The sequence below is a fragment of the Apodemus sylvaticus genome, chromosome 12 (genome assembly GCF_947179515.1).
Source record: "Apodemus sylvaticus chromosome 12, mApoSyl1.1, whole genome shotgun sequence".
Classification (NCBI taxonomy): domain Eukaryota; kingdom Metazoa; phylum Chordata; class Mammalia; order Rodentia; family Muridae; genus Apodemus; species Apodemus sylvaticus.
The window spans coordinates 36,478,215-36,503,821 of NC_067483.1; the positions used below are offsets into that span (position 1 = coordinate 36,478,215).

General features: G+C 37.4%; 1 protein-coding gene across 1 annotated transcript in view; it reads left to right on the forward strand.

Moving 5' to 3' along the window:
- Thsd7b (thrombospondin type 1 domain containing 7B) overlaps positions 1 to 25,607 on the forward strand; it is a 949,886-nt gene that overhangs the window by 647,530 nt on the left and 276,749 nt on the right. The window contains exons 13-14 of the mRNA XM_052200991.1: positions 9,403 to 9,597; positions 14,555 to 14,821. Of these exons, the coding sequence (XP_052056951.1) occupies positions 9,403 to 9,597; positions 14,555 to 14,821 (462 nt within the window). The remainder of the gene's footprint in view (positions 1 to 9,402; positions 9,598 to 14,554; positions 14,822 to 25,607) is intronic.

The following is a 25,607-nucleotide window of genomic DNA, read 5'->3' on the forward strand; positions in this document are numbered from 1 at the left end:
TCTCAACCCTCTGTGTATCTCCCCGATCTCTTCCCACACCTGATCCTACTCCTCCCTTTCCCCCTCCTCTCTTCCTCCCAAGTCCCTCCCACCCTCTACACCTCCATATTTATTTTGTTCCCTCTTTTAAGTAGGAATGAAACATCCACACTTCCTTTTCCTTGAGCTTCACATGGTCTGTGAGTTGTATCATGGGTATTCTGAGCTTTTTTCCTAATATCCACTTATCAATGAGTATATACCATGTGTGTTCTTTTATAACTGGGTTACCTCACTCAGGATATTTTCTAGTTCCATTCATTTTGCCAAGAAGTGCTTGCTGAAAAGAGCCTGATATAACTGTCTCCTGAAAGGCTCAGCCAGAGCCTTAAGATACCGATGATTATGTTTACAGCCAACCATCAGACTGAGCACTGGAACCCCAATGGAAGAGTTAAGGGAAGGACTGAAGGAGTTGAAAGAGTTTGTAACTCCATAGGAAAAAATGACAATATCAACCAACCAGACCTCCCAGAGCTTCCAGGGACTAAACCACCAGCCAAAGAGTATACATGGAGGGACCCATGGCTCCAGCTGCATATGTAGCAGAGGATGGCCTTATCTGGGATAAATGAAAGGGGAAGCCTTTGATCCTCTAAAGGCTTGATTCCCCAGTGTAGAGGAATGCTAGAGTGGTGAGATGGGAGTGGGAGGGTGGGTGTGTGGGGGAGCATCTTCATAGAAGCAGGGCAAAGGAGTAGAATAGGGGGTTTCTGGAGAGGAAACCAGGAAGGGGGAAAATATTTGAAATATAAATAAGTAAAATAACCACTTTTTTTTTTAAAAAAAAAAGACAACTGTTTTGAAGAAAGTCAAATGTTTACAGTTAAGCAAAATGGTAGTATTAGTTATATTCTAATGCCTATGATCTCAGTTATGCCTGATTTCTTACTTTTCTTATTTCTTTATTTCTTCCTTTACTATTTCATAATAGCTTCTTATCAATGTCAAAACTTCAGTGTGTTCCAATTTAGATGATTTGTAAAATATCAAAGTATAAATAAGCTTTTATTGATCATAGCTTCCAAATTCTAAACTTAGTCATAAGAAATTATAGAATAAAGAATTTTCTTTTTAACAAAATTTTCCATTGACTTATATCAGGGGATTATTTTTCAGATGGTGATGCTTTTTATAATTATTTAAATTTCTTGTCTTGTTATTCATTGTGTTGTCATCTTGGAAAAAATTAACTTGGCAGGACAGAGTTGTCTAAATTGACTAAAAATTGGTTATTTAAATGTGCAATTCAAATAACATTTGTTTGTTCCCTATGTTACATAATGTATTTTGCTATATTTGTCATTGATGGCTGTGATATTCCCAACAAAGAAGATGCAGGTGATGTTGGCTTGATGTGCAATGGCTTTTTTTAAAAAAACAGGATATTGATTTAAAAAAACAAACAATCAAAAAAGTAATTGAAATGAATGAATTGCTCCACCTGCTACAGAACAGATGTACAAACAGGAAGTATTATGTGTTTCTATTGTCATGTGAGCTAGTTTCTTGGCCTTTAAGCACTAAATGGCTTAGGCTTGCACCAGCTGTAAAAAGGATTTGTAGTATTCACATAAACTTGTTCTTTCTTGTACTCTGAATAAAGAAAGAAATTTAGAATACAATAAGAATAGACAACTGAAAGAGAGCTGCATGTATAATCTCCCTGCATCACAGATGCTTACAGATGTTTGCAATGTTTTTACTTGACCTGACCCTATATTTGGGCCTCATTTACTACATGGCATTTACTATTGAGTTCTAGGGGAAGTGCCCCAGTTGTGATTTTTTTGTTTTTACATTATGGCAAAATATACTTTAAACATATTCCAATAAACCACAAAATTACAAAGTAATCAGTAAGATCCTAGACATATAGCACATAACAAATTAAACCTAGATGGTATGAACAGCTTAACAAATAAATCTCTAACATGCAAGAATATTGAAGCAGTAATCCAAGTAAAAGAAAAAAGAAAAAAAAGTCTCCCTGCTAAAAACAGTCCAAGCCCAGATGGGCTCATTGTAATTTCCACCAGGCTTTCAAAGAACAGCTAACACCAGTGCACCTCAACCTAATCCATAAATAGAAAAAGAAATAATGTTACCAAGCTGTTTTCATGAAGCCAGTATTGTTACAATTCCAAACTCAGAGGACATAACCCAAAAGAAAATTATAGAACATTTTCTACAATGAAGAGAGACGCAAAATGTCTAAATGAAATGCTGGCAAAATGAAATCCAGAACACATCAAAAATATCACTAATTATGACAAAGTTGATTTCTTCCTAGGGATGCAAGATTGGTTCAACACATACAAAGCAATAACTTTTTCCCAATATACAAGTAGACTTAAGGACAGAAATCATATGATCATCTCAATATATGCAAGAAAAAAATCTGAAAAAAACAATCTAGCATCACTAGACAACAAATACCCTGAAGGGTTTAGTATTTTACTATTTAGAGAAGTTGAAGGGACATACCTCAGCATACTAAAGGGTGTCTATGAGAAGCCAAAATCCAACACCATGGTAAATGAGAAAAAGCTGAAACGGTTTCCACTAAAATCAGGACAAAAGAAGGATGTTTACTCCTCCCTCCTATATAGCTAATACTTGAATTCCTTGGCATAGGGTTGGGGAAGAGAGGGTTTATTGAAGTTCACAACTCTCCAGTCATACTCCATCTCTGAGGGAGCTCAGACAGGAGCCTGGAGGCAAAAACTGAAGGAGAAGCACTGCTTATGGCCTTGCTCCTCATAGCTTGCCAAGCCTGCTTTTATTGATAACCCAGAACACCTGCCCAGGGGTGGCACTACTGACAGTGGGCTGGGCCCTCCCACATCAAGTATCAATCAGGAAAATGCAACATAGGTTTCCCTACAATCAATCTGATGAAGGCATTTTTTTTAAGTTGAGGTTCCTCCTCCTGTAAGTCAGAGAAAACAATATTTGAATTCTTAGCTAGAGCAAAAATGTACAAGAGGGAAATAAAAGGAATGCAAATAGGAAAGGAAATGTCAACGTATTTTTATCTCAAAGGATATGATGCTATATAGAAGAGACCCTGAAGACTCAACCTGCAAATTCATGGAGATGATAAACACTTAGAGAAAATTGTCAAGTTATAAAGTCAACAATAAAAATCAGTAGCCTTTCTATAGGCCAATGAGTGACAAGCACACCTAGGACAAGGGACAGGAAAACAACCTATATCACCATAGCCTCAGAAAAAAATCTAATAATATTCCTAAAAATGAACTTCACTTAGGGAGATGAAAGACCTTTACAGTGAAAAATTAAAATGCTGAAGGAAGAGATCAAAGACTTGTATGAAGAAACTAGAGATTCACACGTAGAAGAATAAAATTCAATCTGTCCCCCACCTTGTATAAACTCCAACTCCCACTAGGTCAAAAACCTTAGCATAAGACCTGACATTCTGAGACTGTTAAATCGTCGAGAAAATCATCTCAAGACACAGGAGTAGGCAACTGCTGCTACAAAGAGAATCAAGTCATTTGTGAAATAATGCCTACACCTGATCATGTGAGACCTGTGACTTTAAAGGCACCTGCATAGAAAGGGAGATAGTGAAGCAAAAGACTACAGTATGCAAAAATGCTGCATTCTACCTGCATGTCGAATGAAGAATTAATACCTAGAATATAGAAAGAATTTAAAAACTGAATAGCAGGAATCAACTAACCCAAGTAATGGGCCTGGAGAGATGACTTGATGGTTAAGAACACTTCCTGATGCTCTTGCTAAAGTCCCAGGTTTAGTTCCTAGAACACACATGATAGTTCTCAACCATCCATAACTCCAGTTAGAGGATCGAATATCCTCTTGTGAACTCTGTGAGGGCCAGTCATAGGACACAAACACACACAAACATGCAGACAAATCACTCAAATATAATATAATATAATTACAAAAAGATAATTAAAAGGCAAAAGTATTAAACAGTTCTTAAAAGATAAAGTACAACTAGCCAAGAAGCATGAAAAAATGTCAATATCACTATCCACCAGAGAAATGAGATTCCATCTTACCCCAGTAGTCAGAACAGCTATCATAAGAAAACCTGACATCCATCTGTCTGGTTTGATCAGCACCATTTGTTGAAAGGGCTATCTTTTCTCCAGTGTGTAATTTTGGCCCCTTTGTCGATTGTAAGTAGTCCATGGGTGTGTAGAATTATGCTTTAATCCTATTCCACTTGTCAATGTGCCTGTTTTTATGACAATATCCAGCCACCTATGACTGCAGCTATGTAATATAATTTGAAATCTGGGATGATGACTCTTTCAACAACTATTCAATTCTTCAGGATTTTTAAAATCTATCCAATTTGTGTGTGTGAGTGTGTGTGTGTGTGTGTGTGTGTGTAAAAGAGAGAGACAGAGACAGAGACAAAAAGAGAGAGAAAATATTTATGTGTGATGTATTTCCATGTCACTGAGGATTACTTTTTCAATTTCTGTGAATAATTGTATAGGAATTTTGATGAAAATTACATTGAAACTGCTCATTGATTTTGGTTGGATGGCCATTTTCACAATATTAGTCATTCTGATCCACAGGCATAGGAGACCTTTCCATCTTCTGGTATTCTCTGCAGTTTCTTTCTTCAAGGTCTTAATTTTTATTGTACATATCTTTGACTTGGTTGGCTAGAGTTATGAAAAGTAGTTTTAAGCTATCATGAAAGATTGTTTCCTTAATTATTTTCACAGCCTGTCTTTAATTGTATATAGTAAGGTCACTGATATTTTATGTCATAATTGTGTATCCTGCTACTATGCTGAAGGTGTTTAGCAGCTATAGAAAGTTTCCTGGCAGAGTCTTTAGGGTCTTCTATATACAAAATCATAGCATCTGCAAATATGGATATTTTGACTTATTTAAATTCATCACATTTCCTACAGTTTTCTTCCTCTGGCTAAGCTTTAAAATACTATATTGAGTAATTATGGGAAGATGGAGATTCTTCTCTTGTTTTTGATTTCTGTGGAAACGCTTTGAGTTTCTCTACATTTGGGCTATGAGCTTGCTTTAAACTGCCTTTAATAAATTGACTTATGAGTTCTTAATCCCTAAGTTTTCAAGCATTTTTATCTTGAAGAGATGTTGTATTCTGTCAAATGCTTTTTTTCCCCATCTAATGAAATGATCATATGATTTTATATTTTAAATCTGCCTATGTAATGATATATGCTTATTAATTTATGTATGTTGAACCATTTCTGAATCACTTGGGTGAACTCAACTTGTTCATGGTGGGTAATCCTTTGGATGTGTTCTTGAATTGGGTTTGCAAGTATTTAGTTGAGACATTTTCATCTGTGTTCATAACCGAACTTTTGTCCTATAATTCTCTTTCTTTGATAGTTCCTTATGTGGACAAAATGTCAGGGTAATTGTGGCCTCATAAAAACAATTGGGTGATGTTCCTTCTGCTTTTGCTGAATTACTTTTGTTTAGGAGATTTTTAATTACTGCTTATATTTCACTTGTGTCTTAGCTAGGCTTCTTCTGCTGTGAATAGACACCATGACCAAGGCAACTGTTATAAAACAGCATTTAGTTGGGGCTAGCTTAAAGGTTCAGAGATTTAGTCCAGTATCATCAAGGTGGGAGCATGACAGTATCCAGGCAGGCCTGGTGCAGTCTGAGCAGAGAGTTCTACATCTTCATCTGAAGACTGCTAACAGAATACTGGCTTCCAGGCACCTGGGATGAGAGTCTTAAAGCCTGTACCCACAGTGCCATGCCTACTCCAAAAAAGGCAACACCTTCTAATAGTGCCACTCCTTGGGCCAATCATATGCAAATCACCATAACTTGGGTTTAAATCATTTATTTCATCTTGACATCACTTTGCGGCATCATCTATAGCAAGAAATTCTTTTAGTTTTTCCAGTTTGGTGGAATATAGATTTTCAAAGTATGTCCTTAGAGCACTCTGAATTTCCTTGTTGTCTGTTGTAATTTTCCACTTTCATCTTTATTTTAATCCATTTGTTTTGCTTAATTTGGCTAAAGGTTTGCAACTTTTATTGATTTATCTCAAAGTACCAACTCTTTGTTTCATCAATTCTTTTTATGCTTTTGTTTGTTTCTATTTATTTGATTTCAGCCCTGAGTTTGATTATACTTTGCCATCTACTCTTTTGAGGTATTATTTCTTCTTGTTTGTCCAGAGATATCAACTGTGTCACTAAGCTATTACACATCATTTCTTCAGATGTTTATGTAGGCACTTAGTGCTATGACCTTGCCTCTTTGAACTACTTCCTGCAGTGTCCTTTAGGTTTGAATATATTGTGTTTTCAGTATCTTTCAATTCTAAATCATTTTAATTTCCCTCTTGTTGTCTGTGTTGACTCAACCTTCATTCAGTACTGAATTGTTCAGCTTCTATGAGATTGTGTACTTTCTGCCTCTATAATTTTTGTTGATAGCCACCTTTTTAAATCCACAGTGATTAGATAGAGTTCAGAACGTTATTTACTTATTTTTCTCTGTTGATACTTGCTTTGTGTACATTCAAGGGACCAGAGGAGAGGAAGACATTTTGCAGGGAAGGGAAATAGAACATAGTACTATAAAGAGTACTATGGAAGTAAGAATAGGATGATGACATGGAACAGGAGATGGCAAAGCTAGGTAAAGGAGAGAATATTTGGAAGGACAACTAATACTAAAAGCCTTTTGAAAAACCATATGGATACCTACTGTGAAAAAAATCTTCCTAAAACATAAACATAAATGAAATAAATAAAAAAGGAAGTCTCTATATAAGGGAGAGACGATAACCTATTAAGGCAACTTATATATATATTTTCTTTATGACACTCTGAATTTCCTTGTTGTCTGTTATAATTTTCCCTTCCATCTTATTTTATTTCATGTGTTTTGTTTAATTTGGCTAAAGTTTATCAAATGGGAACTAAGATTGCAAATAAATGAGCCTATGGGAGACATTCTCATTCAAACCATCACACACATCTACAATTCAACCCCAGCAAATTATCACTCAGGAAAAATGAAATAAGAACGAGAGGTTTCAAGAGGCAGAGGACCAGGATACCTGATGCTAGAAAGTATCTTATAGCCATGATAAGAAATCCATACCCTTGAAATCTCAACAATATGGCTGCCTAAAAAAAACCTAAACAGTACCAATTGATGCACCGATTTAAAAGGAGAATTTTCAAAACTTCCCACTCCTAGATAAAAAGCTATGAAAAATTAATTGCTACTGAATGAGGGGGAATTAGTTTTTTTCAAGGGATAATATCCCTAACAAGTTACACAATTCATAGGGGTCAGCCCAAACACATGTACCTGAGAAACCTATGGATTCAGTCAAGTGTGCTTGTGTGTGTGCATGTGTGTGTGTGTGTGTGTGTGTGTACCTCTGTGTAGTATGTAGTAAGAATAAATAAAGAAGAAAAGGTCATGAATTTGAGAGAGAGGGGTGAGGCATTGGATGAATTAAGATGAAAGTGACATAAATGTGATGCTCATGCATGGAATTCTTAAGAAATATGAATTTAAGCATAAAAGTTAATATGGTATATATACACAAAGTGATTTTATTTGGTTGTAAAAAAGAAAATTATTCAATATAGAAGAAAATTGATGCAACTTCAGGTTATCATTTACCCAAATTCAAAAGAACAAATATTACATTTGTTTTCTACTATTGGTCAAGCCTATATTTTATAGAAATATATAAAATTATGTAATACAAACATTTGACATAAATAGAAGTAGATTTGTATAGGGGAATGAGGGCACTAACTAGAGGAGGGAAAGGAGAGAGGAGGGGGAGGTAAGTATGTAGATCATTGTCAAAAGACATTATATGCTTACATGAGCATGTTCTTATGAAATCTAGGACTCTATACACCACATACATGATTTATAAAGATTGCTAAAAAATATTACACACAAATTCCAAAGATAATAAATGTTTACAGGGCTAGAGCTGTTGATGGGAATGTAGACAAATTTACTCCTTATTAAACACCACATGGAGGTTCCTCTGTAATATTATCCTCTAGGCAATCCCTCTAGGTATACCAAGAAAATGAAATCATTACCTTATAAAGGTTTAAAAAATAAAATTATTAACTAAGCAGACAGCATAACCAATAGCAATATGCCAGATGTAGGTAGTATTGAAGGGTGGGTCAGAATCATATGGAGCCCTTAGAGAAATAAATGTTCCCAGATATATTGCTAGAGACAACAGAGATACATACTAGTAGGGCACTATGAAAAGAAGTGGCTCAAAAGCAGCCTGTGTGGCTGCTTTTCAGTCATATCCACCTGGAGGGTTGTGTGTTAATAGCATGTAATGGGTAGAGAAGCTGGGGAGGCTGCCCTATAGCTTACCATGCACAGCCCTCACTCAGGCACCTACAAAGGTTTTCCCCACTATAAAATGTCAACAGTATTGAGACTGAGAAATGTGCTCTATAGAACAGCTGTATATTCGGTGCATCCTGCAGAGTTCATAATTAACCAAGTAAGTAATCAAAGTGTCAAATATTCTAAATCAGGGATTTTAAATGACATTAGTCCAAAGAATCAAATAAAATTCAGATGAAATTTCAAAAATATTTGACCTCATAATTGTTAGTGATGATATAGTGAGACCTGCTTTACAAACAAACAAACAAACAAACAAACAAAAAAAAACAAACAAAAAACCCAAAAGGTGGGAGAAGAAATTTTGAGAAGTTACTCAAAACTCATAAGATGTTTATTGTGGGAATCATCTGGTTAGATTTTGACTATTCAGAGAAAGGGATTTAAAAGTAAACCGAGGCTTCAATATCAATAATGGAGGAAAGCTTAGAGTTAGCAAAATTCCTTTTTAAGAATTGATAGTGATATAAATACTTCCATACTTCCATACCATAGCCATCATCTCATCATCCAACCAAAAGAAACCTAGCCTAGCGAAAGCCCACATGATTTCCCAACAATAGGTTTGTCCATTTTGCCTTCCTCTCCGTGTGTTTTACAGAAGTGCTTTACTACATTTATTCTGTCTCTAGGGATCAAATGCTCCTAAGGAGAAAGTATAATAAATTACTGGAAGTTATTTTGGCTCCTGTCAATGCAAGGCTTGGATTAATAATGAAACCAATTAAATCCTCAAATACCTCCAATGGCAACAATAAAAATTTAATTTCCAGGGAGCAGTAAGGTTAGCTGTGTTGAACACCATATGCGATCACATATTTTCAAACACTGGGGACTTCAACTATTTTGTCAAAGAAAAAGCACCTCTCTGATTTAATCAACGTGATAACAAAAGAATTGTGTGCTCTTTCCTAGCTGTCTCGTGTCTCTCCGATGATAACCAGTCGGCAGAAATGGCAGAATGCCTCAAGCAGATGGATGGCATGCCTCCCCTTGTGCAGGAATGCACCATTCCCTGTCGGGAAGACTGCACCTTCACCCCTTGGTCTAAGTTCACTCCCTGCTCCAAGAACTGTGAAGCAACCCAGATCAGGAGGCGGCAGCTCACAGGTAGGGTTCGCCTGCCAATGCAGCTTCAGGCAAGCCGCAGTTCTCTGAATACCTTATGTAGAATGTTAAGTTCTAACAGAAATAAATGTCATCAGATTTCTCCTTCCTCCTCATTGCCAGGGCACATCCTTAAGACTTGCAGCAATGACTGATACGTGATATATACCTGGTTAATATTTGTGAAATGAATGAGAGATAGGACCACTTATGTCAATAAAGTTTTGACATAGTTTTATAATTTGTTTGAATATCCCCTGGCAAAGTTAGCAGTGTGTTATCTTAGCAGACGTTTTGCAAGCTTAAAACAGTCACTGCTATTTTTTTTTAAAGAAAGTAAAATAACTGACATTATTGTCTTTTTGCCATTACCTGATAAGCAGTTCGACCCTTTCAGACTTTATTATTATAAGGTAAAAGTCAAATTACACATGCAGGTTCTTTTGTGTCTTATTACTGTCTGTCAGTACTGTGTACCACTGCAAAGGTTAATGGAAATTGAAGCAAATCCTAGTTTAGTTGAAGCATTGGAGCATTTTTTTTTTGGCTGGCAATATAAAAATAACTGCAACAATAGCAAAACTGACTGCGCAGATAATGCCCTGTGATTTCTCCTACTTGTATATGCACTTTCGCATGTAAGAAATGAAACTCTGGGAATGTAAAACTGTTTTCAAGAGAAAAATACCAGAATGATCAGTGAGATAATGTAATTAGTATCAAGATTGAGGGGCTAAGCCCAGATGATCATTGTTTACATGAGTATTTCAAAGTCTCCTGATTCAAATTCACTTGTGGCATGTAGTTTTTCCACTACTACACCTAAGCTCTGGGAATGTACTGTGCTACCAGCCCCTACCCAGATTCCCTTGAATCCACAGATAAAAGAGACACACACAGTTGTTCCTTTTCAACCTACCTTTGGACACAATTGCTGGGTGCTACTATCTCCCACCTGAAAAAGCGTGCCCTTAACAATGTCCTTTCCTCTACACCTCCCATCTGCCCTAAACTTTAGTTGCTAAGATACATCTAGTCCCCAGTAAGCATCCCCGCCTGACCACCTGCCTGCAGGAGCAGCCACAGCTACCTTCTCCCCCTTCCCCCACCCTCTTCCGGAGACTTCACATGGCTGCTAGGTTCTTCTCTCTCCAAAACATGTAGGGCTCTCTCCTCCCTTGGATCTGTCTGCTTTTCTTCCAGGGGCCTGAAGTCCTGCCTATTCTTTTCACCTAGCAAATCGCCCATGGCTTTCTTTATTGACAGATTAAGAACTAATTGGGGAATAGGGCCTTAGCATCCAAACTGCCCCTACTCTCACTATTCTAGCGCACTGATTACCTGATCACATCTACACTCCCTAAAACTGATTCACTGGATGGAGTGCAGTTTTTGCAGAATTTCTGTGTACACACTTGACCTCAAAACCTACATGGCAAGTGAAGGTGAAATATATACTCACAAGAGACTTTGTTGCATCCATTGCTTTGAACAAAATGACTGTCCATACATGATTATATATAACACTGCTTACATCATTCAGATGAAAGCAACTGATAGAAAAAGCAGTACAAGAGGACAGAGTACACATGACAGACCAAATCTGAAGTTAGAGACCAATCTCCGGCTACTTTGCTGTCCTGCACATACCAGTGTGTCGGAAGCCATTGTGCTAGCAATGCTTCACATCTGAGGTGAAAGAGAACTTCCTTTGGTGAGAAAGACTGTAGTTGTATCTGGTAGCCAGGTGCAACCCTTGCCTTGAAAATTTGCTAACTAAGAGTGACTCTTTTGGGCTCATTTTACAGCTAGCACCATTTGTACTATAAATTGTTAAAAGGCGAATGACTGACTTCTAAGATGTATTTTCTATAAAACTACATATTGAAGGCTGTTATAAATTATCGTATGATTCAAAGTTAATGATTACTTATACTAAAAGACTGCTCGGGTTTATTGTATGTTTTATTAGCTGCTACTATTTTAGGTAGCTAATTGATCTTTGCACTCCTTCTGTCTAGATGACAGCATAATTGATCAGTCTCATAAAATACATTAGTCATGAAAGAACAAACAACCATTTACAACAATATTGACAAACAAAAAGCCAATGGCACATTAATGCACTGAAGTTTTTCCCCTAACTTTTTCAAGGCTTATTATTATGATGGTCTTTTATCTTTACTTTCTCCCATGATACTTGACAGAATTTTAATGAATATTTTCTAATGTGAATGACAAGAGAAACCATGTAATTTAGTCCCTGTGACACAGACACACCATAGGTCCTAACACAAGACATTCCAGTGAATATTGACCATCTAGAATGTTAGTTTTCTTTTACAGAGATTTTTTAATCCAAATTTATCCTTTGGGTGTTCCACTTTTGTTTCTGAACTGGATGTTTACAGATTCTAGACTGTGTGGTAATTAAAGCAATTGTTTATTCAATGACAAATATATTAAATGTATTATCCAGGTATGGGAATATACATGTTCAGAATAGCTAGATCACTCACACTTTGAATTAAGGGGATATGCCCTTGCATTTGCAGCGGAGACTGATCTTTTTAAGTCTACCTTAGTCTAAAGGTCAGTGCTGATTTTGATTAGAATGCAATCAAAGTGAAGCCCCAGCAGTAATGTGTTTCTTATTGGGAGAATTGTTTCAGCATTAACTCACTTACTTCAATCCATCTTCAGACAGGGCCGCCATGCAATTAAGAGGGTAATCACAAGCTGAGGCAACATCTCTTTGTACGGAGTGTTTGTTCTGCTGGTAGCTTCTGTTTGCTTTGTAGATTACGACTATCTATATTTCCTGCCCTTCCTTCTTGTCATCTCCTTTCTCCATCTTCTGTTTTTTTTTCCCAATGTGGCGAGAGAACTGAGCTAGAGACCTAGAGGTGTGAGCAAATAGATTGGTATCTAGTAAAAGTGAAAAGATAACTTGAGGGCTCCTGAAACATGACCCTACATGCTGTTATCAGTCCTGTGTATGGACTGTACCAAAATGATTCATGTCTAGCATTATAATCTTCCCTTGGCATTGTTGACATCACAGGGCCACTGTACAGTACAGAGGGCAAGTTTGGTTTTATTGCAATGAATTTAATGGCTGAATTAGGTGCAGGTTTCCATCTAGCCTGTGGCTCAGAGACGGCAAAACAAAATCTTGGATAGAATTAATAATTCAGAGTGTAAGAACTGTAAGTAGTACTTTAAGATCTCAATGAGGATAAACATATAGGAGATGACAGATGAGAGTCCAAGATGGTCCTTCGAGGAAACTCAGCAGCTAAGTAGAGAGAGGATGTTCACTAAACAAACACAGCAATAAATCCTGAAACTTGGCGAGAGGGATGGTAGAAGCCAGAACAGGAGTAAGAGACAAAACGACAAATTATGGTGGAAATTAGGAAGAACATCTCAAAAATAAGATTGTAATCAGCACTCTGATAGGTCAGCCACAATCAACTCTGAAAGACAAGAAATAGCTTCCTGGTGCATTGGGTTTTTTTTTTTTTTTCATCACTTTGGGATGTGATGGACTTGGAATAGGGTAGACTTGGAATCCATGACTAAGTGAGCAGAAAACAGAGAGGAAGGTGCAGAGATGGAAATGAAGTTCAGTAGTATTTCATTTGAGGAGTACAGCCCTAAGCCAGGCTGATAGGGTGGAATGGGACTGTGTAGTGATGAACATCACAGTCAGAAAGCTCTCAGAACACGAATGATGACCTTATCAATCTATGATGCTGAGGGTTCCTAATGGCTGACATGAGTGAGTGCAGTACCCTTAAAGGCCAATAGATGGTGACGGTCATGGGAAAGCAATTCAGGGAGAAGACCCGGGTGGAGCAATTCTCATCAGGCCAAAACAATGTCAGGCACTAGGAATGGTTCACACCAGGCAAGAGTGATTCAGATTCCACAGGAATCCTTGCAAATTACTAGGCATAAATAACATGCTCATGAGTCAATCACCTACCAGGCAGAATTTGTATAACTGTGCATGTGTAAAGTCATGTGACAATTAGGAAACTGCCTACACATCACCTTATAAAGTATTTGCATGATAGCCATAAAGCCCACAGACAGACCAGTAAAGCTGCCTACAATTTTTATAACTAGCCCTGGCCCTAGACAGTGACTCACTAATGAAAGAAAAAATGGTGAAATGATTATATCTAGGAGAGTTTTAGGGATATGGAGGAAACATGTTATCATTACTCCAAGTTGGCATAACAGCTAAACGTTATTCCAAACTCAATAGGAAAAGTGAAGTCACAGGATGCTCAAGTTCAAAGGACTTCTAAAAAAAGAAGGGTTATTTCAATTTATTGTTACTTTTACCATTTATTAGTAGTCTGATTTCAGGAAGCAAGATTAGTTTCACTTTTACTATACCATTTTGAGCTTGTTGTATGAAGAATATAATTTTGCTTTTTGGAGAAATTAATTTTTAGTTATTTGCAGAAAAAGGAAAGGGCTTTCTGCTTATGCTTTTATTGGTTTCCCTTGAAGAAGACAAGGTTAGTTAAACTTACCTTAATAATTAGGTAGTAATTTAGTTATCAATCAAATAGAGGGACAGTGATACCAGCTGTATATACCCTATATTGTCTAAGCCAAGTTTGGCTGGGTTAGTATTGGGGTGGGAGAAAAAACTGTAAAAAAAAAAGTAATAAGAGTTTTATAATTATTGAACTGGCATGGTAAACATAATGCCTTGTACCATATTTTAAAAGAAAAGAGTTTTTATTCTCAAATTAATTTTAATTTCATAGTTTCCTAGATTGTTGTTTATAGTGTCCAAGAATTTATTTCTATGACAAAAAAAGAGATTGAAATCATATTTAAGTTTAATGTTCAAGTGGTTGTATGTACAAGCATGTGAGTGACTTTCAGCAGAACATCAGATCCAAAATTACTAGCAGCATGTGTCTTCTTGTATCAGGGAAAAGCAGGAAGAAGGAGAAGTGCCAAGATGCGTCCCTGTACCCTCTGGTGGAAATGGAGCCATGTCCCTGTGATGCGTTCCTGACTCATCCCTATGGAAACTGGTCAGCTTGCATTCTACCAGAAGGCAAAAGGGATCCTCAGCAAGGAGGACTGTGGGAGCAAGGAGACGACAAAGAATGTGGAGAAGGTGTGCGCTTTCGAGCGATAGCATGCTCCGATATAAATGGAAGACCCGTTGACCCCTCATTCTGCAACAGCTCTGGTAAGGAGACAGATGAGAAGTAGCAGATGAGACCTTTCATGGAGCTCAGGAGGTTTATCGAAGGTCTGCACATCACTGTAGATTTATTCCTTATGAACTATTATTATTCTTATTTGTGAACAGCACACTGTCATCATAAGATCAAAGCATATGAAATACACACAGTATTATCACAGTTATTATTACAACTATACCACCTGCAGATGTTTGACTCTTCCCCCCACCAAACCCTTCCTTGGTTGACCTTGGCTTATTGGTCATCGGCTTCCTGTTAGCCATAACAATTCTTCCTCTTCACCGAGAAACCTCAAACCCCAGAGAAATGAATGCAGGTTTTATGGAGTTTGTAAAATTAGTGCTCTCGCCATACACATAAGGGGAAAATCACCTCCTGAGTTTTGTGTGAAGTAGCAGATAAAATATCAATGGGAAAAATTGACTTTCAATGTTTTCAGTGTGAATATAAATGCGTACAAGTGAATAAAAGATAGAAATCAATGGGGTCTTCTGGGTGAGTTTTGTTGGCTATTATTGGGAGAGAAGATTGAATTTTGAACCTTAGGATTCTGAGCTAGGAGTGAATGGAAATCTAAATTCAGCCACAGTGCCAGGGGTGGGAGAGGCTGAGGCTGCTGGTCAGGGCGGAGTCTAGGCCTTTTTGTTTTAGTTTTATGTTATCTTTAGTTTTCTTCTTATGCTACCTTTTATTTACAGGACCAAACAAGGTATGGATTAAACAGAAATTGTGTAAGTAGAGAGATCAAATTTAGTCTTACCCATTAATACCATGTTTCTAGGAAGCTTTTCCATTAACACCAGAAATGACAAATTAAATTCATTCTAATAAAAGAATAAGGCAAAGGGTAATTCTTATATAAACAGTGTGCTAGGCCATCTTTAGATAAGACACACCCATACCATTGATTAGAGTCAACCCAAAGATCAGTGATTCTTTGACCTAGTGACAATTTACCACCACTTGGCTCCTTGGTTGGTCTGCAGAACTGTATGATATGATCTGACTTTTCAAAATATTAAACACCAAAAGTGGAAACTTCTAAAGAAGTCAAAGTTGGGGCCACCCAGCTTTCACGGGTGTAATGGTTTTATATAGTTACTCTATAAAAGCACACATGCTGCATTTTTGCTGTATACCTCCTCTTCCCCCTTTCAAATGCTAACTAGGCTGAACCCTGATAGGCTTAACCCTGAGAGATTTGGGCCTAAGCTGCTTCTACAATTTGTGTTTGCTAGTGTGAGGAACCCAAGAGAAAGTTTAAAAGTAAGAGACTGACATTTAAAGATGCCCAAAAGGAATTTAAGTTCTGACCAGCTCTGAGGAGTCTAACTAGAAAGTACTTGGCTGGATTTTAGGGAAGTCCCCACTGGCATAGCATCAATCTAGGATGACAAAGACAAGAAGGCCAGAAAGTAGACAGTACTTAAATGGACCAACTCTCCCAGTAACATCTCATGGAGGAAAAATGTTCTGGATAATAAAAGTACAAAGAGTCATTTGAATGCAAGGTGAGGGAGGAGTTATGTGAAGTGAGGCTGTCAGCGGGGGAGTCTCACGAAATCAACCCAGGAGCATGGATCCCATTCACCTGCAGCAGTAAGCTGGGGAGGGAGAGGATAATGCATGTAAATCATGTTTCAAAAAAGACTGCTTCTAGCCACAATTAGCAGAAAGACTAACAGGGGAAAAGGACATCCCTCTACTCTAGGGCTGCCAACCAAGGAAAGGCACGGCAGGAGAGCAGGAAAGGATGATAATGATAGTTAAACAAAGAACTGCTCTAAAAGTACAGACTGCAGAGTGAACTGAAAAGGTTCCTCACCCACAAAGACAGCAGTCTTCCAAAGTTATGTTAGCCCTTCCATCATGATGACAAGATACCCAAGAAAGCAACTTCAAAAGTGGGAAGCTCATGGCCTTAGAGACTTCAGTGCATGATCAGCCATTCCCATTACTCTGGAACCCGTGGCAAGGAAGCGATATAAGTCTAGGATGTGGTGGAGGAAACCTGCTGGTGTCAAAGCAGTTTTCAGGGAGCAGAGAAAGGTGATAGGGAAAAGCTTCCGCTTTCAAAGGCACGGCCCAAACACCCTTTCTCCAAGTCATAGCCCTAATACTGCATCAGCAGCAGATTAAGCCACCAAAGGAGCTGGTGCCCTTGTGATCCAATCATGTCTGCATAGCAGTTCTTGCTGGAGACCATGCCCTTCACACATGCACCTTTGTACAGAACATTTCATACTCTCATTGCAACATTTCCACCCTGTACTAATGACTCGGGGTCTCTTGGCACTGTGATAAAATATGTGGATATGGCTAAAACAGTTTAGCAGAAGAAGAGTTTATTTTGTCACTTGGCTTGAGGGCATAGCTCTTCATAGCAGTGAGGCATGGAGGCGGGAGATGCTCATGGATGTGATGGCAGGAATATGAGTTTGCCTTCACACATTTTAAGGGAATGCCAGCTCTCAGCTGGATTTCTCCTTCCCACCTGTTTATTCTATCCAGGATCTCAGCATAGGCAGTGATGGCATACACATTCAAGGTCATTTTTCTTCACAGTCAGTCCTTATGAAAACATTCCTATAGACATACCCAAGTTCATCTTTGGTATACTAACCCAGTCAAATTGAAAGTCAAAATTAGCCCTCCTAGTGCCCCCATATTCACATTGCTCTCATCATACAAACATATCCTCAGTCCATCTCCAAAAGCCTTTGCAGTCCTAACACTTTCAACAATTGCACAAAAAGTTCCAAAGACAAAATTTCTTAAGAGTTTGTTCATAAACTCTTAGTTGTGAGCCCTGAAAAATCAAAATGGAAATACATATTTCATACCGAGTACAAAAGTAGACACAATATACTTTCCTATCATAAAAAAGAGGGAAAGAAAAAAAGAAGTATTAGACCAAAGCAAGAGCAAAACCTTGTAGGGTAAATACCACAACCTTGTCTAGCATCCTTAGCTCACCATGAGATAATATGAGCTCCAGAGACATACCCAAGATGAAGCCCGGCCCAGTGCTAGTGCTGGCTGTCATTCCCATGGCCTCTCTGAGGTTGGCCCTGGCCACAGAGAGTCTTTCCAGGTCTTCATCACCACTTCAGTTCCTCTCTTATCTCTCTACATTATCCTTTTAGTAGCTTCTTGCAAGGACTTCACCCTTCTGACATATGCCCTAGCTTTCTAAGCCTCTTCAGTCTCCAATAGTGTAATGAATATGGAAGAAGGCATTCCCAGGGTTCTTTCTGGAGAAAGGAGTGTGTGTTTTGATGCTTCTTAAGGGAGAATTCCAAATGAATTCCATCCATTACTTCCTTTGGCCAAATTGTAATGGAAAGTTATATGTTCATGTTGAGTGAGAAGGTAAAGAACTTGCAAACAAGTTGTTTTCAATTAATCAATCAATAGGGTTTCTTGGTTTCCTTCAGTGCAAACAAGTAGATATCCTATGAAGAGATGCAAAGTAACTCATTATCTGCTATGCTTTAAAAAATAAATTAGGGCCTGGGGAAGTTGCTCTGTGGGTAAGAACCCTTGTTTTGCAAACCTGAAGGACTAATTTGAATCCCTAGCATCCAGCACCCACAAAAGGGAAAACATTGAGCATTTATTTCTGCCTGTGCCTAATAACTTCAGCATTTGGTGGCATGGAAACAAATGTATTGAATGCTCTGACCAGTCAGCCTCACCAAATCAGCAAGCTTCAGGTTCAAGAAGAGACTTTTTCTCAGGGCAAGAAGGCACACGCATCTGCATATGTATGTCTATGTGTATCACCACACCACACATTCCGTGACTCCCAAACACACACTATGATATAATATAATATAATATAATATAATATAATATAATATAATATAATATAATATAATATAATGGAATGGCGACCAGCCAAAATATGTACTGTCAAGTTCCATTAGACACTGCCTGGAGAGTTGATCCCAAGCAATGTGTCAAACTGCAAAATAAATGAAATAATGTTCTAAGGTGCCAAGATTTAAAAGGAAGATTCAAAAGTATTACTCTTGCAAATAGCATGCACTAGCAAACAGCAAACCCTCAAGGAATCCTCTTTCCCCAACCCTTTATAGTTAATAAATGAATCCAGTAAGTTTGCAGGGTATAATATCATATTTCAGCAAACAGCTGTAATTTTACAGACTAAAGGAATAATCAGAAAATGTAACGAAGAAAAATTTTTATTAATAATAGCATCAGAAGATCCAATGTACTTAACAAGAAATTTTAACAAAAGAAATTCAGAATATGCATTCTGAATGCAATAAATCACTGTTGACAGAAATCAGGTACTTAAATAAATGGGAACACACCATGGTAATAAATGAGAAATCTTTTTATTTTTTATTTTTGGTTTTATGACATAGGGTCTTTGTATAGCCCTGGCTGTCCTGGAACTCACTCTGTAGACCAGGCTGGCTTTGAACTCAGAAATCCACCTGCCTCTGCCTCGCAACTGCTGGGATTAAAGGCATGCACCACCACTGTCTGGCTAAAAAAATCTTAAAATAGCTAAAATTCAGGGTTTCTCTGTTAACCTACAGAGTCAGTGTGATCCCAACCAAAACCTTGGCTTGTTATTTTGAATAAATTTAAATATGATCTTAAAACATTATGGGAATGTAGACTGCCAAGGACAACTGGACAGATTTAAAAGAGAAGAGCATGGTTGCTGATTTCAAAACATCTCACAAAGATAAGATGTTATCAAACTAAGTTTGACCAGGGGTACTGTCACCAGGGAGCATATAAAGATGAAGCAGGGCTGGAAATAAGGCAAATGCGTTTATTCATAAGCAATTGATGTTTAGCAAGGGGTCCAGGACAATGCAATAAGAAAGGAAGGGTTTGTTCCAAGAGGAATGCTGGAAAAAGTGGTCATACAAATGGATCAAGCTTGAAACTGTACTCACCCCAAAGCAAAACCCAGTACAAAGTGGATCTGGGGATAAATAGCCAAAACTTTAGAACTATGAGAAGATAACATGTCACTATCTTCTAGATTGATGGCAGGCAGCATCTTTTTGGATGTCACACCAAAAGTACTAGCACAAAAATAAAATATAAAGTTCATTTTACCAAAAGGAAATGCTTTTGTGTTATAACAGATACCACTAAGAACACATGAAACCAACATTATCTTGATATAAAAGTGAAATGACTCTATGAAAATATTATATTTATATACATATGCATATCTGCACATATAGACAATATATTATATATGTGTGTTTGTATATATTATTCCACACGTATATACATATATGCTATGTATTATATATATATGTATTATATGTATGTATTGTTCCAAAACCCCATAGAATATAAATTCAACAGTCTTCCACATTATAATAGCAAATAAGTTCAGTTGGATGTCTGAATATGTCACACATACTGAATATGTGTGGCTCTTATAGCATGAAATGCAAAATGACTTGACATGTAAATGTGATAGGTCATATTAAAGGATCAAAGACATAAAACATAGGGCTATCTCAGTAAAGGGAGAAAAGGTCCTTGAAAACCTTCAGCATCTTGTGTGATAAAAATTTCTCAGAGATGAGCACAGCAAACCCCAGGTTGTGAGTCTGTACCTAGCACTGGACTCCATGGTGAGAAGTCTAAGTATTTTGTCCAATTTTGGGAACAAGGCAAGGTTACTTTCTCCTGATAGGTATTGTTAGGACAACTAGGGAGTAAAAAAAAGACATCTAAATAAAAAGAGTAATGAAACTGACTCAGTTATTCAGAGAATATACTGTAATGAGGAGCTAATAAAGATTCCAACAAAAATCATATAGAACTAATCATGAACTGATTAATTTGCAGGCTACAGACATAAGCTATATATCTCTACAGTGAAACTAACTATTCAGTAAAAATTGAATAATAAATAATAAAATGGATTAGCAAGATACAAGTCATCAGATGAAGGAAGTGGCAAAGGGGTTTATCTGGGGAAGAGGAGGGATGAAAATACAGAAATAGGCAGGAGGAAAGTGAAGGAGAATAACGGGTTACAAATGAAGGGGCAGGTGAACTTGGAAAATGAGGACGCCATAGGAAAGGGGGGAGGAAAAGGAGACGGGTGGAGAAAGTACAGATGCCTGGAAAAGCCACAAGGAATCATATTACTAACTCTTTTATTTTACCTAAAAATAAAAATATGATACATGAATTTCAGCACATGCATATACATACATACATATATATATATACATATATACATACATACACACACACACACACACACACATATATATATATATACACACACACACACACATATGTAGTCTCAATGATCTTTCTCGTGTGGTCTGATGGTGCTTCCTCAAAGAGCAAAGACCATTTAACAAAAACCTGTAACACCAGACAATCTATACACATTTGTCTTAACACTCACAGATAAATGTAATCTTTACCCATCAAGGAAACTTCTCTTTACAACAGATAGAAACCATGGAAGAAAACCACAACCAATCAAAATGCAGAGTTGTGCAGCCAAGCCAATGGACACATCTATAAAACACTCCTTCACCAAAGGCTCATGGGAACATTGTGGAAGAGGGAGCAGAAAGATTGTAAGAGAAAGATGATCAAGGAACTTGCTGTGAGATTTGTGTTTTCTACACAGAAGCTACAGCCATAAAGTCTTACTATTATGACTCCTCCTCAAATGTGAGCTGAACAAGGATGGCACCAATAGATGTGCCTTAGTGATGGGGAGAAAGAAATGATACCTCAACCCTGTATGAAGAACTACAGGCAACTGACTAAGGCTGAGAGCTGGAGAGGTGGAACTTACTTAGGGAAGAGTACCAAATGATCAACCCTGAAGACATACATACAAATAACAGTATACAAAATGACAGGTTATATTTAGAAATATATTATATTATAATTATAACATATATTACATATACATATATACATGTCACAGCAGTGCAAAAAGAGGCCATATATTAGAAGGAGAGTGGAGAAGGGTGTATGGGGTGACATGAGGAGTAATGGGAAGGGAGAAATGTTTTAAATATATTATAATCTCAAAATGTAAAAGATGATCCTATTACAAGTATTTCCAAAAGAATAAAATGGAAATAAAGTAAAACAAGAAAATAAAGTTGTCTTCACTAAAATTAAAAGACCTTAATGAGAGAAATTTAAGACTACATGGTGAATGGAAAGATAGCCTGCATTTCTGGATCAGGGGAGTTAATATAGCCAAAATATTCATTGTAGCCTAAGAAACGTTCTGATTCAATGCAGTTACTGTCAAAAATCCAGTAACATTTTTCATAGAAGTAGGTAAAATAACCTTGATAAGTATATGAAACTGAAAATGACCTTAAAAAGCTCAAGTACAATGAACACGAAGAAGAGAAATACCTTCCTGTTTTCAGATAGTATTACAAAATTCAGTTGATTTAGATGGTATGGTACCAGCATAAAAGCAGATGCATAAACAAGAAGAATAGAGTAGACAGCCAAGAAATAAGCCCCAAATATCACATACTCTATGCTGTATCAATCCGGGTATCATAGGGGAACAGAACTTACAGAATAAATGTGTATGTATAGAGAGGAGGAGGATATAGAGAGGGAAGGATAGATGAGAGAGAGAGAGAGAGAGAGAGAGAGAGAGAGAGAGAGAGAGAGAGAGAGAGAGAGAGAGAGGTGGATCGAGATTTACAGGGGTGGTCTAGCTAGTTCAACAACGACTTTCTGATAATGGAAGGTCCAAGAATCCAGTAGTCAGTCCACAGAATGATGCTTCAGCTGGTCTTCTCTATATACCAAAATCTCAAAGAAGGCTCTAATGCCATTGAAGGAGTGGACTTTCCAGTAAGGGTGAGAGCAAGCAGGCGAAGAGAGGGCCAGCTACCTTCTTCGATATCCTTTATATAGACTACCAGCAGAAGATATGGCCCAGGCTAAATGTAGATCCTCCATTTCTGAGGATTTAGGCTAAAGGCTAAAGCCTTCCCACATCAAATAATTTAACTAAGAAAAAAAATCCTGACAAATGTACCCAAATGGTTTAGTTTTGGTCAATCCCAGAGGTAACCAAGTTGACAGTCAAGAATAGCTGTCAGAAGTGCTATGAACACACACAGTACAAAGGATAGTCTCTTCAATAAATGTTGTTGGGTAAGCATGTAGTCACACGCACCCAAAATGTAACTGGATCCTTCCCTTACACTACGCTTGAAATAAACTCCCATATATTAGTCACACAACCATAAAACTCAAAACCGTAAAATAGATCATAATCAGCACACGGGTCTTGGTGATGATTTTGACACTGCAAACACAAGCAAAAAAGTAAACACACACATACATACTAAGATGAAAATCATTGGCACTGGGGAACTTGGTTCAGCTGGGGTCTATATTGTAGACTATCTGTAATAAAATAGACAACACTAATCAGTGAGATGTAGAATTAAGAAGATATGAATGCAGTGACAGGAAAAGACAGCTAACTTCTGGGATTGTTTTGAGCTCTGAAATAGCATCTCAGCAGAGAGGGTGTTTGAGACTTAAAGGAGAAAAGGAGGTTTGTGGTTGGACAATACTCTTAGTGCTTGTGACTAGGTTAAATATAGAAGGCTACTCGGCAACCAGGCTTGAGTTTTTCTGGTCATGCATTCATATCATAAAGTGGTTTTGTTGCTTCAAGAAGGCATTGCTTAGTAATGTTTGAACTCCTTTTGTAAGGGACAAATGAACAGGTAGCCACTGTTAAATAAAATCATTTTACATGTGTGTGTGTATATATATATATATATATATATATATACACTCATATATACATATATACACATATATGCATATATTATATATAGCTTATATTATAATTAACATATATTATATATAACATATAGTATAAATATATATATAGTTTATATTTGCATTGTACCATTATATGACATATATTATATGATATATAATTACTTTATGTATCAAGAGAAAATTATGCATATTCTGCAAATTAATAAAATGAAAGACATACAAATTTTCAATTTTTTGAGATTATGTATTCATTGAGAAATAGCTGCCAATACCTCTGGGAATCAGCACTCGGTCAGTAATTCTCAATGTGGTTAGTCTGTTAACACTTCTCCAGGGAGGCTCATGGAGAACACAACTTTAAGGGTTCTGCTGCTCAAGGTCTTCCTGGCAAATAGGATAACCTGCTGGGGTGGCAAATATAAGAGGCTTTTTTGTCACATACCTTATCTCTCCAGTGCTCCTTCCTATCTCCAATCAGCAGGATATTTCTACTTTGGATGGTACCCAGTATACACCATCCCCAGGGCTATGACTGCTTTCTGTGTTTCTTGGGGTTGAAGTTGGATTTGACGAGACTATAACCAAGGGTAGAGAAACTAGGGGAAATGGGAGGCATAAAGTAATGTCCCCATGATGAATGTCAATGTGAGGCAGTCTCAATGGTGACTCTGGTTAGAGGTTCAGAAATAGGGTAGAGTCGGTAATAATATTGAAAACTGAAATTTAGTTTATAACTGAATGGTGGGAAACTCTGTTTTGGATGACGGGAAGAGATAACAGTAGAAATGCTAGGTATATAAATATACTCAAATGCCAGTGATGCAAATGTGCACAAATAAAATGATTTGATTGATTGAACAAAGAAAAGCATTTGTGGATTTGAGATATAAAGATTACCTTGTAGTTAGCATGATATGAAGGAAATGGCGTGGAAAAGGATAGCAGACCACTAATGAACTAGTCCTGCAGGGCTGACAGAGAGGCATGCTCCAGGTTGCTCCGGGGAAAGGAGCTGTTACTTCCATACACATCTGAGCATCGTTGAAGCTAGAAAACAAAACAAACAAACAAAAACAAAATAAGAAAACAGAAAATAAAGGAACCTTATCTGTTAAGTTTGACAAAGCTCCATCCATCTATTGTCTCCTAATTTATTTTTATTAAAATAAAAAATCTAAAACATAGTGTGTCTAAAAGTTTTTCAAAAACTTTAATACATGATGCCCCTTACCCTTGTCTGTTTGATTTTCAGCCTAAATATTCAAATCTTATGCATATGCCAGGCAGCCCCTTTTGTTACCGTGCTTGGCTTTGTCTCAACAAAGTTGAGTTGTGGCAGTAGCTGCTTAAAGATGGTAAAGGGAACACTGTGTCCCAATGTCGTTTCCACTACACACTCCCGGGGCGAATGCTCCAACCCTTCTCCCACTGTTCCCATGCCTCATATGCCCCTTCTTTGACTCAGTTCCTTTGCATGTGTTTCCTACTGCATTTGGAAACTTCTTGCAAAGTAAACCCTTTCTGTTCTTTTGAACGCTAGAAGTCAATTTCTTCAGGAAGTTTCTCTCTCTCAGCTTCACACAGAGATTTAAACGTGACTTCAGCACTCTGCTTTATGTTAGATCTTATCTCTGTATCTTTCTCCCTTTGACCATGGTTCCTCTTGAATTCTTTGCTCATTTTATATTTGATGTAAAAAATAGTCATTGAATGTCTATGGGCTAAGATCTATGCTGCATCCTAGATACATAGTGTCTGAATAAAAAAAAATGTAATCCCTGGGCTCTATTAAATGGAGAGATATTAAGAAGATAGACACAGAGAGTATTCTTTTTTTCTGTATTCTTTGTTTACATTCCAAATGATTGTCCATTTCCCAGTTCCCCTCCCCATAAGTCCCATAAGCCCTCTTCCCTTCACCTGTTCCCCAATCAACCCCCTCCCACTTCT